Genomic DNA, 17,765 nt, shown 5'->3' with positions numbered 1-17,765 from the left:
AGAAAATATTTGCAAATGAAGCAACTAACAAGGGATTAATCTCCAAAATATACAAGCAGCTCATGCAGCTCAATATCAAAAAAACAAACAACCCAATCCAATAATGGGTAGACACCTAAACAGACATTTCTCCAAAGAAGAGACACAGATTGCCAACAAACATATGAAAGGGTGCTCAACATCACTAATCATTAGAGAGATTCAAATCAAAACTACAATGAGGTATCACCTCACACCGATCAGAATGGCCATCGTCAAAAAATCCACAGACAATAAATGCTGGAGAGAGTGTGGAGAAAAGGGAAACCTCTTGCACTGTTGGTGGGAATGTAAATTGATACAGCCCCAATGGAGAACAGTTGGAGGTTCCTTAAAAAACTAAAAATAGAACTACCATACGACCCAGCAAACCCACCACTGGGCATATACCCTGAGAAAACCATAATTCAAAAAGAGTCATGTACCACAATGTTCATTGCAGCCCTATTTACAATAGCCAGGACATTGAAGCAACCTAAGTGTCCACTGATAGATGAATGGAGAAAGAAGATGTGGCACATATATACAATGAAATATTACTCAGCCATAAAAAGAAATGAAATTGAGTTATTTGTAGTGAGGTGGATGGACCTAGAGACTGTCATACAGAGTGATGTAAGAGAAAACAGAAAGAGAAAAGCAAATAACGTACGCTGAAACATATATATGGTATCTAAAAAAAATGGTTTGTTGAACCTAGGGGCAGGACAGAAATAAAGACGCAGATGTAGAGAATGGACTTGAGGACATGGGGAGGGGGAAGGGTAAGCTGGGAGGAATTGAGAGTGTAGCACTGACATATATACACTGCCAAATGTAAAGTAGATAGCTAGTGGGAAGCAGCTGCATAGCACAGGGAGATCAGCTTTGTGCTTTGTGACCACCTAGAGGGGTGGGATAGGGAGGGTAAGAGGGAGATGCAAGAGGGAAGAGATATGGGGATATATGTATATGTATAGCTGATTCACTTTGTTATACAGCAGAAACTAACAACATTTTAAAGCAATTATACTCCAATAAATATGTTACAACAAATTAAAAAAACCCAACACAGATACCAGATACAGTCATACCTTGGAGATATTATAGGTTCAATTCCAGACCACCATAATAAACAAATATTGCAATAAAGCCAGTCACATGAACCTTTGGTTTCCCGGTACATATAAAAGTGATGTTTACAATATACTGTAGTCTGTTAAGTGAGCAATAGCATTATGTCTAAAGAAAACCAATGTTAATAACTTATGTAAAAATACTTTACTGCTAAAAAAAAATGCTACCTATCATCTGAGCCTTCAGCGAGTCATAATCTTTTTGATGGGGGAGGGTCTATCCCTGATGCTGATGCTGCTGACTAGTCAGGGTGGTGGTTGCTGAAGGTCGGAGTGGTTGCGGCAACTTGTGAAAATGAAACAGCAGTGAAGTCTGACCCATTGATGACTCTTTTTGACAAACGAGTTCTCTGTAGCAGGCAATGCTGTTTGATAGTGTTTACCCACAGTAGAATGTATTTTGAAATTGCAGTCAATCCTTTCAAGCTGTGCTGTTACTTTATCAACTAATTTTTTTGTTGTCATTTCAGCAATCTTCACAGCATCTTCACTAGGAGTAGATTCCACCTCAAGAAACCACTGTATTTGCTCATCCATAAGAAGCAACTCTTCCTCATCTGTTAAAGGTTCATCATGAGATTACAGCAATTCATTCCTATCTTCAGACACCACTTCCAATTCTAATTATCTTGCTATCACATCTGTAGTTACTTCTTCCACTGAAGTCTTGAACTCCTCAGTCATCCATGAGGGTTAGAATCAACTTCTGCCAAATTCCTGTGAATGTTGACATTTTGACCTCTTCCCATGAGTCATGAATATTCTTAATGGCATCTAGAATGGTGAATCCTTTCCAGGAGGTCTTCAATTGACTTAGCCCAGATCCTCAGAGGAATCACTATCTATAGCAACTATAGCCTTAAAAATTGTATTTCTTAAATAATAAGACTTGAAAGTCAAAATTACTCCTTGATCCATGGGCTGCAGAATGGATGTTGTATAAGCAGGCATGAAAAAAACATTAATATTGTACATCTCCATCAGGTGCATTGCCAATGAGGAGTAATATTTTGAAAAGAACTTTTTATCTAGGCAGTAGCTCACAACAATGGGCTTAAAATATTTAGTAAACCATGTTGTAAACAGATATGCTCTCATCCAGGTTTTGTTGTTTCATTTATAGAGCATAGGGCACAGTAGGTTTAGCATAATCTTTAAGGGCCCTAAGTTTTTTGGAATGGTAAATGAGCATTGGCTTCAACTTAAACACCAGCTGTATTAGCCCTGACAAGAAAGTCAGCTTGTCCTTTGAAATTTTGAAGCCAGGCATTGCCTTCTCCTCTGTAGCTATGAAAGTCCTACATGGCATCTTCTTCCAGTAGAAGCCTGCTTTGTTTAAATTGAAAATCTGATGTTGAGTACAGCCATCTTCATCAATTATCTTAGTTAGATCTTTTGGATAACTTGTTTCAGCTTCTACATCAGCATTTGACGCTTCACCTTGCACTTTGAAGTTATAGAGACTTTCCTTAAACCTCTTCAACCAACCTCTGCTAGCTTCAAATTTTTCTTCTGCAGCTTCCTCACCTCTCTTAACCTTCATAGAACTGAAGGGAGGGGCTTCCCTGGTGGTGCAGTGGTTGAGAGTCGGCCTGCCGATGCAGGGGACACAGGTTCGTGCCCCGGTCCGGGAAGATCACACATGCCGCGGAGCGGCTGGGCCCGTGAGCCATGGCCGCTGAGTCTGCGCGTCCGGAGCCTGTGCTCCGCAACGGGAGAGGCCGCAACAGTGAGAGGCCCGCGTACCGCAAAAAAAAAAAAAAAAAAAAAGAACTGAAGGGAGTTAGGGCCTTGCTCTGGATTAGGATTTCATTTAAGGGAATGTGTGGCTGGTTTGATTTTCTATCCAGACCACTACAACTCTCTTTTATCAGCAATAAACCTATTTCTCTTTCTGATGATTCATGTATTCACTGGAGTAGTACTTTTAATTTCCTTCAAGAACTTTTACTTTGCATTCACAATTTTACTAAGTGTTTGGTTCAAGATGCCCAGCTTTCTGACTATCTCATCTTTCAACATGCCTATCTCACTAAGTTTGATCATTTCTAGCTTTTGCTTTAAATTGAGAGATGGGCAACTCTTCTTTTCACTTGAACATTTAGAGGCCACTGTAGGGTTACTAATTGGCCTAAATTCAATACTTTTGTGTCTCAGGGAAAATAGGGAGGCCCAAGGAGAGAGAGAGAGATGAGGAAAAGGCCAATCAGTGATGTGGACCAGAACGCACAACACTTATCAAGTAAGTTCAGAGTCTTATATGGGTGCAGTTTGAGGCACCTCAAAACAATGACAATAGTAACATCAAAAATCATTCATCACAGATCACCAAAACAAATATAATAATAGTGAAAAAGTTTGAAATATTGTGAGAATTACCACAATGTGACACAGAGACACAAAGTGAGCAAATGGTGTTGGAAAAATGGCGCCAATAGACTTGCTCAAAGCAGGGTTGCCACAAACCTTCAATTTGTAAAAAAAGCGTAATGCCTGTGAATGGCAAATAAAATGAAGTACAATGAAACGAAGTATGCCTGTATCTCCCTTTACTGATATGACAAGCATCCCTAAGGATGGGCCTCAGAACATACTTTTTAAAACCTCCTCACATTATTCTGAAACAATTGATCGCTAGGTACTATTTTTGCACCCTTGGCCAGAAAGTATACAATGTAGGCAATCAATAAACATTTGTTGAATGATGGAGACAGTAGATTTTGAAAGTGGTCCCTATTGTGCCAGTGCCGACATTTGATTTTTGTTGATTTTATCTTTGTTAATATAGCACTAACTTATTTATTTTGTAGTATAGAAAGGATGACTAATAAACAGATGTAGGATTTACATCTTAGGAAGATATTTTCTTGTACTCCAAATACTCATTGTACAAAATTCAAGTAAATTATTAGGAGGGTGTTACTTTGGGAGAAACTCCTATAATATCAGCTTCCTTTTGTTTGATACTATTACGGGACCAAATGGGATTGCTCTATTTGGGAGTCCAGTGTTAGAAGATGGTTGATGTATTCTCACTTGGAGCATTTCTGGAATCTGTGATTTCACAGTCATATCTCATATTTGATGATATAAATAAATATCTCTTCTTTTTTCTTCTATTTCTTCTCCTTTTTTCTCCCCCACTCAAATCCTAGATCTTAATTCATCCAAGATAAAAACAGTGAGGTGTTTGAAATTTCTTCAACCTTCCTTTCCCTAAATATTGACCAATAGAGTTTAAGAACAATATAAAAACATCTCTTCTTGGGGCCTCTACAGTAGTACTTTTTAGCACATTAGCAAATGTGAATGTGATGAAAACTGTGAGGTACACGTTTGGTGGTCTTGTTCAGCTTTCTCTATGCAGCTGTGATTATGATAAGCAACAATATTCATTAAATCTTGTTGTGATAAACTGCACTTTGCAAGTCTTCCCAACCTGTATATGTCTGACCCCTTTGCTTTTCTCCTTTCATAATAATCTTCTGCTAACAGTTGTATATGAACCCATACTCTAGGCAGATATACTTACGAGTTCCCTATTGAAAGCTTGCTGCCATCTGAAGACAGATCTCAAAATTTATCCTATTCACACTAGGACCAGAAGAAGCCTCTCCACTTTGCACTTACTTGCCTCTGCTTAAATAGGCCAAAGCCTAACACTTTCAATGGTTACTAGATATTTTGTCAATTATCCTGAAAAGGCACAATCTTTAAAACAGCTTTAGTATAATCAGTAAGGCAGCTCTCAGCATGAAAGATGACAATCCCATCCACTATCCCCTCAGCGCTTTCCCTTAGAGACAGTTGCCATATCCAAGTGTCCTTCACTATAGCAAAGTGAATGGACATGACCTTCAGAGAATGTCAGAGTTAGTAAGGAACATTAAGATTTCAACCTAATATATTCCTGAATATGCAAAAAAGCACTTGAAATCCAATGAAATAAATTCAGTTGCCTTGATCCTATAGGACAGAAGCTTAGAACTCATTTCCCATTACTCACTGATTGAGACCTAAATACTAAATATATTCAAAAGATATAATACAATTTATATTGAGTATGCTAATATAATACATAAATTCATGAATATGCAAGATACCTACACATAATTATTGACTATACTGTAGCTTTCCTATTGTCTAATGCTGTTTTCAACAATCATTTTACATCTTTGTTTTCAGTTATCCTATTATTATACATGGTTCTGTCCCCACGATGAACAGATACTGTTCATTTCTTTCTCTTTGTTCATAACAGATATATTACAGATGTGCTCTGAGTGATCTTTCTGAAGGGTAAAATCATGACCCAGTGCACTATTAATGCTTATCATTTAGAGCATGGCCAGGCAGTCCTCCTGGGCTTGGCACTAGGTAACCTGTGGAGCCTGTCCTCAAGCTTTCAGCTAGCAGGATTCTCAAGATCATTCTCTACCAAGCCAGAGGTCTCTGTTCATGGGGTTAATGTGGCATTATACTGTGGTGCGAGAAAAAAAAATCAAATTACATTCATATTTATTTTATAATATCATCCAAAATTTTTTCCAAATTTTGTATTATTTTTCCACAAATTTTAAAGCATTTATCACTTATTAGTGTAGTAGTTTATATATTAAAAATAAATAAATTATATGTTTTGGAAACGTGCTAATTTAAAATAAAACTGGTAAGGTATAAGAATAAATAAGTTAAGAGACTGCTAAATACTTTTTGGATGCAAAGTTTCACTCTCCTAGGTTTTGAAAAACAACATAAATCCTATAGGTTAATATATGTTAATAATTCTGTAATTTTTCATTTAAAATATATATTAAATGTTGACAAGATTATAAGTTTGCTATATACATGGGTAAAATTAAATGAATATAATCATTGAGTTCTTTAAGCTTCCAAACAAGAGAAAAGCATGTAACCATAATGCATGCTTGTCCTTGTAGTTCCCCTTGTCTGGCACAATTTTTCCCCAGTTTCCATTTACTAACTTCTGTTTGCCCTTTAGTAACAACTTGAAAGCCATACTCCCTGGGATGCCTTCTCTACTTCACTGGGAACTGGGTTAAGTATACTTTCTTAAGTGCTCAGGCACTTGTCCTTTGATACAAAACAGCAACTCTAGCTGAGCCACCGGCCTGGAAATAATATTGTAGCACAATGTGCTTGAGTCCAGATTTGCAAAAAAATCAACGATATAGTAGGGTACCTTAGTATCTACTACATTGGAAACCAAATGTCTGATCATGTTCAAACTGCAGAAAAAAAAAAAAAAGGAAAGATGACCAGAGTCTGAAATAATGGTTCTCAAACATTGTCATGGATTAGAACACCCTGGAGGGCTTGTTAAAACACATTGCTGGACCTCATCCCCAAAGTTTCTGATTTAATAGGTCTAGGATGGGACTGAAATTTTGCATTCTTATAAATTCCCAGATGAGGTTCCAATCACAGTCCAGAAGCTGAGCTTTGAGAACCACTAGTCTTAGGAGCTAGTGATAGGTATTTAAAAGTTTCTCCTCTTGACCCTGACTATATGCAATCTAAAGCAGTCATTATTGACAATTGTGATTTTTTTTCTAATAGCCTTAGGATGCTTGTGATCTGAATTGTGGAATTTTCTTAAGTAGGTCTATTCATCATCAAACCACAATATTACACAACTGGGTGGTATAGCAATAAGCCAACATCCTGAATCAGCAAACCTACAGTTAGGAGACAATTTTGAATACATTCATTAATATATTTTATTTTTAAATTTCAGTAAGGTTTCCTTGATATATACTGACTTAATCTACTATACAACATGTAATTAAAACAATTCACACTCTGACTGGAAAGTATTCTCATCTAATGTCTTTCCCAAGCTCCACATGGAGAAGGAAGGTTGTTGAATTGACTGCTGAGAAAAATAGGGTTCTTTGACTCAGTTAAGTCCTGGTTATGGGGTCGGTTGTAGTCCTCCTGTTACAGTGCCTGTAACTTACTGAAGTTCAAAGTATGTCTGTATATACAGCATGATATTATAAATGTGTTTCTTAGGTCAAAGTATAACTGGACTGCTGCTAGGATTTAATCAAGACGGTAGGAAAATGATCAAATCACTATGTTGTACGCCTGAAACTAATATAATATTGCAAGTCAACTATACTTCAATAAAAGGAAAAATGACTAGAGTCCAGGAATGGTCTGTTAATGTCCTAATCAAGGCTGCACTATCGGGGTGCCTGGATAGAGCAGGAGGAAATAAGAGGCTCCCAATATTTTAATCAGGCAACCCATACTAGAGGCAGTCAGTGTAAGTAGTTCTGTTAAACTCTCACAACTCAATCAACAATAGGTATTTTACAAATGCTAATTATTGATATAATTAAAAGCATGCTAAATTTGGGGGAGAGGATGAGGAAGAAGAAGCAGAGCTATTAAATCTTTATCTTATGACACTTACAAATTTAAAAATTGCTTTTTCTTTTCTTTTTATTGTATCTATATGAGATGATAGATGTTAACTAAATCTATTGTGGTAATCATTTCACAATATATGTAAATCAAGCCATCGTGCTGAACCCCTTTAAAAAATGGACATTATTAATTAGCATACTGAATATCAAAGGATTTTGTTCATAAAAATGGTAGCTTGTTGACTAGCATGATTAATGTTAGAAATGGGCTCTCATTGGTGACATTAAAGTTATTCCAGACATGTGGATTAGCTAAAGGTATTCCATAAATAGTCTCCATTCTTATATCAAAAGGCAAAAAACCTAACAGGCCTTGAACCTTTTACCCTTAGAGATGATGTTTTAGATAAATCCCTAAAAGATCCTATGTCTAGCCAAGAACTCTGGAGGATTCTGTTAGCTTCGTACCTGACTTTGTAACTTACATTTGTCTCACAGGAACCTTGCAAGCAAGATGGTGATAAGAATTTAATAGTAAAGGGAGCTAATCCTTCCTTGAGTCCTCAGAAGGAGTTGTAACAGCTGTGTGCATGTGTAGGTTGTATGCACATGTGTGTATGGGGAAGGATCTTAAGAGTCCTTTTTTTGATGCATATGACAGAAGAGGGCAAAATTGGGGTCTGGCATGTCTCTTCAATTTTCTAGGCCACTCAGAATCACTGATGAGTAGTACCAAAACCTCACCAAGAAATCCTTAAATACTTTTTTCAGATGGGAATTGACCACAGACTTAGATCCTCTGAAATAGTTACCTATGAGAGACAAGGTTCATCAGAACACAGGATGTGGGGGAGGAGGCAGAACAGCAGATATTTCTGAAAGCTGAGGGGTAGCATGACTGCAGCTGTAAGCTCCTATTTTTAGTGATATTGGATTTGGTCATTTAGTCCAGACCTCCTAAAGAGAATAACTGGAATAATTAAACAATTTGTTTTTAAACTTTGCTTGAAAGCATCAGAGAGCTAACAAGATAGTGAAGAATTACCAGGCTAGGATCTGGGGCAAGACAGTCTTGGGGAAGTGAGCTTGGGTTTGGGCACAGCTTTTCTGTTGTGGGTTTTTATTGATATAGGTTGAAGCAGTGGAATGGCTGGGAGGTAGAGCAGCACTTTTGACCACCTTGCAGAGCTAAGAGGAAAAGGAATGGAATCCAGAGCTGCCAAGTAGATTCTTGGTGAGTCTGCCTTACCTTGGGTTTAGATCCAAAGTGGCTACATCTAAGGAATAAGGATGAACCAGTAATAGTGCCCCACAAGAGCTACAGTTCAGTTTTGAATAATCTGAATCCCTGCAACTGAATTTCAGCAACCCTAGATTGTTAATGTACTCAGATATTATAATTCTCTATACCAGGATAACAGTAACATAGGCATCCAATTTTTACAAAGGACATTGCAGTACAATATGTGGCCACAATAAAAAGGAAAATAACCAGGCTCACAATGGAACAAGACTACATAATTAAAAACCAGCAGAAACATTAGAAAATAAAAAGGTACATGCAGTAGGTACCAATATTGGAGTTTTTAGGAAGATTTTAAATAACTATGCTTACCATTTTTGAAGAAATAATAAAAAGGACAGATTTTCAGCAAACGACTAGGAACTGAAAAAAAAAAGGAAATTCTGAAACTGAAGAATAATTGAAATTAAGAACTCAGAGAATGGACTTAACAGTATGTTAAACACAGACCATTAGAGAATAAACAACCAAAAAGATAAGTTAGAAGAAGCTATTCAGAAACTAAGTCATAGAGGACAAAGAATTAAAAATACAGGAGTAAAAGTATGAGACATAGAGGGTACAATGAAAAGGATAGACATATATGTGATTACAGTCCCAGAAAAAGAGGAGAGAGGAAATAGTATGAACAATATGTGAAGTGATAACGACTGAGAACTTTCCAAAAGTGATGAAAGACATCATGGCACAAATTCAAGAAGTGCTGAAGCTCAAGCATCATCAGTAGAAACAAAGTCATATCTGAGCAAAGTAAAGTAAAACGGCAGAAAACCAACAGTAAAAAGAACAATATTGTAAAGAATAAAAAAACTTTTTCAAAGAAGAAACAAATATAACAGATGGATTCTAAACAAAATCAATGGAAGCTAAAAGACAATGAAATGATAGCCTTAAAGTTTTTAGAATAAAATCATTGCTATCCAAATGCTCAAATACCAAATAGTCAGCAAAAATATCCTCCAAGAATGAAGGTAGACTAAAAACTTTTCAGACAAATGCAAATTTAGAGGGTTTTTTTCAGCAGCAAATTCATATTAGGGGGAATAGTAGATGGTGTTCTTCAGGAAGAAGGAGAACAATCCCAGACAGAAATTCAGAGTTACAGGAAGCAATGGAAATGAGATATGTGAGTAATATTAAATATTGATTGCAAAAACAACAATAATAATTACTTATGAAATTTATGGATACAGATACAGATATGTATTTTTACTACAGCATATAAAACTCAAGTGGGTGAAACAGACTTAAGCCATGGTCCAGGAAAATTCACAGTGAAAATTTTATAAATATTTTTAAGGAATGATAAAGAAAATACAATACTGTATATAAAAACTTGTGGGGTGCTATTAAATCTTGATTAGGAGAGAGGATTTAGAGTTTTAAATGGGTAAGTGAAGATAGGTTGAAAATAAACAAGTTAAATTAACTATCTGAGGATGTTATAAATAGAATGGAAGCAGAAGGAAGGAAATAATAAAGGTAAAAAATAAGTGAAACAGAGAAATAATACAATAGAGAGGGTCAATAAGTCCCACATTTCATTCTTTACAAAGATTGGTAAAATTCATAATCCTCTGGAAGTATGGATCAGGAAATATGTGTGAGAAATCGAAGAGTGAATACCTTTTCAGATCCTATAAATGTTAAAAAGATTATGATAGGATATTATGAATAACTTTATGCCAATAAATTAGCACAAATTCCTATAGAAATGTAACTTAACAAAGAGACTCAAGAAGAAATAGGAAATGTGAAATGTCTTATAGCTCTTAAATAAATTGAATCTCCAGACCTATATGACTTTACAAATTAAAGAAATAAAACCAGTTTTATACAAACTGTTCCAGGGAGTAGGGAAAAAAGCAATAACTCTTTGCAACTAATATTATGAGTCTAGCATGTTCTTGATTCTGAAACCTGGTAATGACTTTGTAAGAAGGAAAAACTCCAGGCCAATCTCTGTCATAAATAAAGATGAAAACAAATGCTAAAGAAAATGTTAAATCAAATCCAATAATACATAAAAAGTATAATACATTACATCCATGTAGAGTTTACCCTAGTAATGCAAATTTGTTTAAAATTAGAAAGTTCTTCAGTGTAATTCACCACATTAGCAGAGTAAAGGAGAAAAATAGGATTATTGGTGATCATTGTGCAGCCCAGTAGATTCAGAAAAAAAATTTGATACATTCAACCTTCTTTGTAAAAACTATTGGCAACCTAGGAATAGAAGGAAACAAAATAATAAAGGGGACCTACAAAACCTACATACTTAATGAGGAAATATTAGACACTTCTTCCCTGGATTCAAGAATAATGTAGGTATATCCACCATTACCACTTCAATTCAATATCTATTGAAAGCCCTAGAGAGTACAAAATAGCAAGGAAAAGAAATACAATATATGAATATTGGAAAGAAAAAATAAACCCTTGTTATCCGCAGACAATATGATTGTAAGCTGAAAAACAATACAGATAATTATTAGAATTAAAAGTGAAGTCAGTAAGATTGTTGGGTAAAATTTCAATATACAAAATCAGTTCTATCTATATAATGGTGAAAAAACAGGAAAAGGATTTTTATAAAAAGTACTATATCTAGTATAACAAAATACTTCTAAGTCCTCTATGCACAGAACAATAAACAATTATTGAAAAAACATTCTAAAAATACTTGAATATGATAATGGATTGAAAGATATTAAGATGCAATTTCAAGTAAAGTCCCGGTTGGTTTTTGCATGGAATTGACAAGATAATTTTAATCTGTACATTTGTTGAATAAATGTAGGACTAAAAATGTTATCATAAAGTATTTAAAAATATTCCCAGTAATAATACATAAAACAGTCCATATTTTATGTAAAAATATAAAAGTAAATTGTAACATACGTTTGCAACTTCATACGATCCATTTAATATCTGTTCCATGTAATGATTTAGATCTCTGAATCTTTTGTGATCTGAATTTGTAAAAGGTAAGTGCCACCAATGAGGAAACCTGTTTTAAAAGAAAAAAGTATATCTTCATTAGTTTGAAAATTGGCATCTGTATCTTAGAATTGTTCATAAAGTTAAGGCTGCATCAGTTGGAAGGGCCACTGAAAACGTTTTTTTAAAAAACCATAGAACGCATGATTAATTCTGAGAGTTTTATTAACATGGCTGTGGTCACTTGTGCTATTTTAACTATCATTGATATTAATACTAATTTAATTTAACATACTAAATTAATATACATTTTCCTTCTTACTGTATTTATGGCAGACCACACAATTTGTCCTTTAAATACATGTGGGGGGTTAATAAATACTTTCTGAAGTTTAATGATCCATAATTTTTCAAAAAGGTCATATGGTATTGTTTCCTCTGGGTTCACGAGGGATATTGCTACACTAACTAGATTAAACATTTTACAAAGCATATGCTTCCATCTGGTCTTTTGGAACAAAGTATCACTTTCCCCAGGGGTCTAGCTTGCAGAATTTCCTCTTCACTATCTGATGATTCATCTTGATGGGCTAGACGTTGATTACGACCAATTATTGGTGGCATGACCTATTAATGGGAAGCATTTGGCAACACGTTTTGCTGGTTAAATGTATCTTTTTAGGAACTATCTAGCGGCTTCCTCTGACTGCAGTCTTGCTGTTGCTTCCTTCCTCTTCTGCTTCCTCTGGGCAAAGGAGCATGGGGGATGGTGAAGGGTTGTTAGCAAACACACAGAAGTATGTGAAAACTGCAGGACATCCCATCCATTGCTTACTGTTGGAAGTGTCAGGGAAGTCCAAAATAATATTTCTGTGCATTTAAATAATTGACATTTTACTTTTTTACTCTTGCTTTACTCTTACTAAGGCTTAAAGTGTTAAAAATTTTCATCCAGATTTAATTATCATAAAAATTATTACCATATATAATTAATCAAAACATAGAAATACATTTGATAAACAGTGGTTTTGCTGGTTTTAAATATTAACTTGTATAACTGTGGATTAATTTTCTTTATTGTTAGAATAAAATGGAGTTCAACATCAGTTCTATTCCTTTTTTATAGATGTATGTACTAAAAAAGTATTGTGTGTAAATAAGTACATGAGAATTAAGGAATTCAGCTCTAGTAATGTCATTCAGTTGTTTAAAATGCTTTTGAGTTATATGTCAAATATAACATAGTAATCAGTTCTTGAAAATGATTTTTTAGGATATTTTATCTGACGGTGCTATCATGTCCTCCCTCAATTTTGTTCACACCAAAGTTTAAGAAACACACAACCTGCAAACAGATTTGATACCTGGTTATTAGAGTAATTCATTTTCTCAGTACCAACACCAGTAGTTTGATTTGCCCTTTATTTAATCCTCAGAGATTTTTTACTCCCTGGGACAGTGTACCAAAATAAAATTCTGGATGGCTGGGAGAAGAGCAATGGTGAAATTAGGAGAGGAAAAGGAAATCAACCTTTCTCAAGCAGGTGACTTTTAAAGAAGACCATTAATTTCAAGGAAGATTCCTATGCCTCTGTATTCTCAGAAGTTGGAAGAGGTACAGTCTGATTTGAAGACCACTGTTACATGCTATGACTAATTTGAATTTTATTCTTTATGACTCTAACTTTCTGATCATACTTTCTAGATTGGGTTTACATAATTCTCATAGAGCTTCTCTTAGTAAATTTAGAAGTCAGAGGAAATCTTGCCCTCATCCTTCTTCTGTATGCTTTGCTATAAGCCAGAGCTCCTTTGGGACTGTTAGCATACAAATATTGTTCAAGGCACAAAGGACTAAATATTCCTCCTCTCCACACATTGCTTGAATGATTTTAAAATCAATTTAGGTCCCATTACCAGGCAAGAGTTGTTGAACAAAACAGAATCCTAACTAAAGCTGAAAACCGAGAAGAGGCATATGGAGAGAGATTACTGGCACTTTAAAGTTTTACAAGTTATACTAATATGTATTGGGGAGAGAAAACAGTAGAACAGAGACATTTTTGAAACAAAAGGACAGCCATTTAACAAGAATGAACATATTTTTAAATCATTAATTATTAGGGTACAATGGAAACCACTAATGTTGAATTCAATATTTGCAGTCAAACTGAATATTTTTGCCAGTATTTCCTTTTCCTCAGTTATTACATTAGATGTTTTCTGATAACTCTTAAAGCTGATGTTGTCTTTAAGTTTCCACAATGACATTCCTTCCCTCTCAGTCTCTTGAATGTGCTCTTACTCTGATGACTTTCTGATGTTTAAAGCATCTGTATTTCAAAATCTCTGTGACATCTGCAAGTATAGTTTTTCATCAATGTGAACTATACAGTCTTCAAAATAATGCACACTATCTCTCCATCCATTGGCAACATTGTTTAGATTTACATTTTGGTAAGTGACTAAATCCTGAAAGTCTAACAAAAATCCACATGTACAAAGTATGTCAGGTCTGGTATGAACACTCATATTGTTAAAGGACAATTTACTCAACAAAAATTCTGGTATAGTTGGCTCTCCCTGTCTGCAGGTTCTACATCTGAAGATTGAACCAACTGTGGATTGAAATATTAAAAAAAAAGTCCGGAAAGTTCCAAAAAGCAAAATTTGAATTTGCTGCATGCCAGCAACTATTTACATAGCATTTACATTGTATTTACAACTGTTTACATAGTATTTATATTGTATTAGCTATTATAAGTGATCTGGAGGTGATTTAAAGAATACAGGAGAATGTGGGTGGGTTATTTGTAAATACTATGCCATTTTATGTATAGAACTTGGGCATGCAAGGATTTTGGTATCCGTGGGAGGGGTCCTGGAACCAATCTTGTGGATACCAAGAAACTACAAAATAGATAAGATGACATTTGATTTGCCTAAGTGCAAATATCATAATTTCTAAGAAGTTCACCTTTTTAAAGTCAAGGTACACCTCTGGTCAAGATACACACTCAAGTCTGTAACATAAATTTGGCTAGCTCTAAATAATAAATTTTAGAAGGTTTATTTGAACAGAAGTATTTTCAATTACATTATTTATGCTTAATACTTTTTCATTACAACATGAACTGAGCAATGGTTTTCAAGACTGCAAAATGAAGATAATGACAAATTAAATTTGGATAACCCAAGTCCAAGTTAATAATTAATGATAACGAAAGTGAGTTGATGTTAATGTATTTTACTTGTATACTAATTGATATTGACAAAATTTTCTGGTACAGCAAATAAATATATCAGAGCTTTTTATTGCAGTTATCTGTTGAAAGAGAAGATATATCCAATTTTGTTCTGCATTTTCAATTTCAATTTTATTTTTATAGAAAACACTAAAACAATCAAATTTAAAAACAGGCAAATAAAACAATTTCCCTGATGAAAAATAAAATTGGTTATGATTTTTTTTGTCTACAAAATCAATGGCTGAAAGCAAACAAAATTGAAAACCTTTATTCTGTTTTATGAGACAAAAGGTTCTCTACTCTGAGAGCCATAGAGACTCTGCTGGGATAGGTTCAGTGGCACTGGAATCAGAATGTTGTGTTGTGTTGCCCACAAATAGAAAATCCCATAACCATAATTTTTCCTTATGTTCAGGGACAAGTACTAAAGTCAAAAAACAGTGGAGAACAGTCCTTACTCTGGGAGGGCCAATGATGCAAACTTCTTTTGAAGTTGGCTGTGAAGTTTTGAAAACTGGTCAAATGATTTTTCTGTCAGGCTTGTTTCATTGTTACTGTGAGTCACCTGGATTAGATAAAGCTGCAGAAAATAAAGAGACAAAATCAGAAGATGGCAATATCAACCTTCAATACATTCTAAAATTCTGTTTCATGTAAACTAAACAAAGTAAGAACCTCTCTGCAAAAAAAAAATCATCACAAAAGATAAGAGATGCAATTTGTAAAGGCAAAATTACCTATAAACACAGTATATAAAAATATCATAATCTTAGGTGCTGGGAACAGACTGCCTAATTTCTGATCTTCTTTTCTTGTGGACATTTTTTTTTTTTTGCGATACGTGGGCCTCTCACTGTTGTGGCCTCCCTCGTTGCGGAGCACAGGCTCCGGACGCGCAGGCTCAGCGGCCATGGTTCACGGGCCCAGGCGCTCCGCGGCATGTGGGATCTTCCCGGACCGGGGCACGAACCCGTGTCCCCTGCATTGTTAGGCGGACTCTCAACCATTGCGCCACCAGAGAAGCCCCCTTTTTTTTTTTCTTGTGGACATTTTAATTAGGTCTTGATTTATAGTCTACCACAGAGCAGAAACTGTTCTCCTTGGTCGTTCTCTACTAGTAGCTCTGGTTATTATAATTTCTCCTTGGAACATCGGCCTTAATGGCACTTCTGTTCAAACTGTAACTGATTTTTCAGTTGTGTAGCAAAAAAGAAAAATCATGGTATAAGGAGGAATGTGTAGCATAGTGAAGGGAAGTGTGAGATGTAGTCAAATGATATATAAGTCAAGATGACAGACTTGAGACTTACATGCCTAGTTTTCTTGCTGAACCCTAAAATTGTTGCTCTTTGGATTAACTGGGTTGCACTCATCGTACAGGATTCCCGGGAAAAAGTCTGCGAAGTAGATTTGGCAGGATTTATGGCTGTCATTTGTGCAAGTGTGTGGATCAAGTTATTCAATTTAACAGGGAAACACTCCAGACTTTCCTTTATTTTCCTAGAGAAATGAAAAAGAAAAGATAGTAACATTCCCCTGAGTTGACTCATTTCATTTGAGTTGTTTCCTTGTGTTAGACGTGGAAGAAAAAGTCAAGGACCATGCCTATTTATTTGGAGTCCAACTATTAAACGTTATTTTTATAAACTTCAAATTCACATCTTGAACTGTTAGCAAATATAAAAGAAACTTTTGTGGTGAAATATAAAACTGTAATTGCAATGTTTGTATTTTGACTTCTTTTAAGTTTGTTTTTGATTTTTAGGGATGATTTTTAAAAAAACCAATTTGTTTATAATTATTTAAAATATTTACACAATTCCAAAAGTTAAATCTACAAAACAGTGTACATACCAAGAAGCCCAGCATTTATCCCTGAACTCTTTACACTATTCCCTTCTTCCCCCATACGTAAACAATTTTTAAAATTATGATTTAACTTTCATTGTTTTATTTTTAATTTTATTTTTGTGTTATTTGTGTCCCTCTGTCAACTCTCTTACAAAAAAGTTGTATAATACTATATTTAATATACACATATTTTATATGAAATGCTTTTCACTCTGGTTTTTTTTTCCTTTTTTTGCTTTGGTTTTGGTTTGTCTCCGCTTTATTATTATTATTATTTGTATGTAAGAAGGTTTGCAATTGTGTTCTAATGGTATAATAAATATCTTTAGATAATATCCTTTATCCCCTTTGCACCATCTTGTCCAGTATATGACTTGCAGTGTTATCCTTTTTATCCCAGTTAATACAATAAAGCAAACATTATGCTCATTCCACTTTTCATATGTGCTTCCTATTCCACTTCCATTTTTTATAGAGCTATTCTATCCACATCATATGGTATCTATACTATACATATTATAGTCTCTCTTTTAACTATCATTAAATATTATCTGCTCTACAAGTCTTTATGTCACATCCCTCCAGTCATTTTGACTATCTGATGGTCATTTTCTGATAAATTCCTCAGGAAGTGCTCAAGGAAATAAGTTTCTGAGTTCTGGGTGTTGATAACAGTTTTTCTGTGGCCTTTATACTCCAAAGTCAATTTTGTTGACTAAAACACCCTTGGCTCACATTTTCTTTTTTGAGGGTCATAAAAGTATTATTTAACTTTCTTTTGGAATAAAGGATTACTGTCCAAAACTCTGATGACATACTGAACTTCTTTCCCTTACAAATGACTTAAACTTTTTGCTTAGATGCTTAAAGGAAG

The 17,765-nt window shown here is 34.9% G+C and overlaps 1 protein-coding gene across 4 annotated transcripts in view; it reads right to left on the bottom strand.

Moving 5' to 3' along the window:
• The window catches only part of PIK3C2G (phosphatidylinositol-4-phosphate 3-kinase catalytic subunit type 2 gamma), a gene marked incomplete at its 5' end in the record, with an annotated part of 329,467 nt that overhangs the window by 79,632 nt on the left and 232,070 nt on the right, over positions 1-17,765 (bottom strand). For all 4 annotated transcript variants that reach the window (XM_082666092.1, XM_082666091.1, XM_082666093.1 and 1 more), the window contains 3 exons: positions 11,754-11,862; positions 15,499-15,620; positions 16,351-16,540. In XM_082666092.1, coding sequence (XP_082522218.1) covers positions 11,754-11,862; positions 15,499-15,620; positions 16,351-16,540 — 421 coding nt within the window. The remainder of the gene's footprint in view (positions 1-11,753; positions 11,863-15,498; positions 15,621-16,350; positions 16,541-17,765) is intronic.

The sequence above is a fragment of the Grampus griseus genome, assembly GCF_964374135.1.
Source record: "Grampus griseus genome assembly, chromosome: 11".
In the NCBI taxonomy this organism is placed as follows: domain Eukaryota; kingdom Metazoa; phylum Chordata; class Mammalia; order Artiodactyla; family Delphinidae; genus Grampus; species Grampus griseus.
This window is presented reverse-complemented; position numbering and strand designations above follow the sequence as displayed.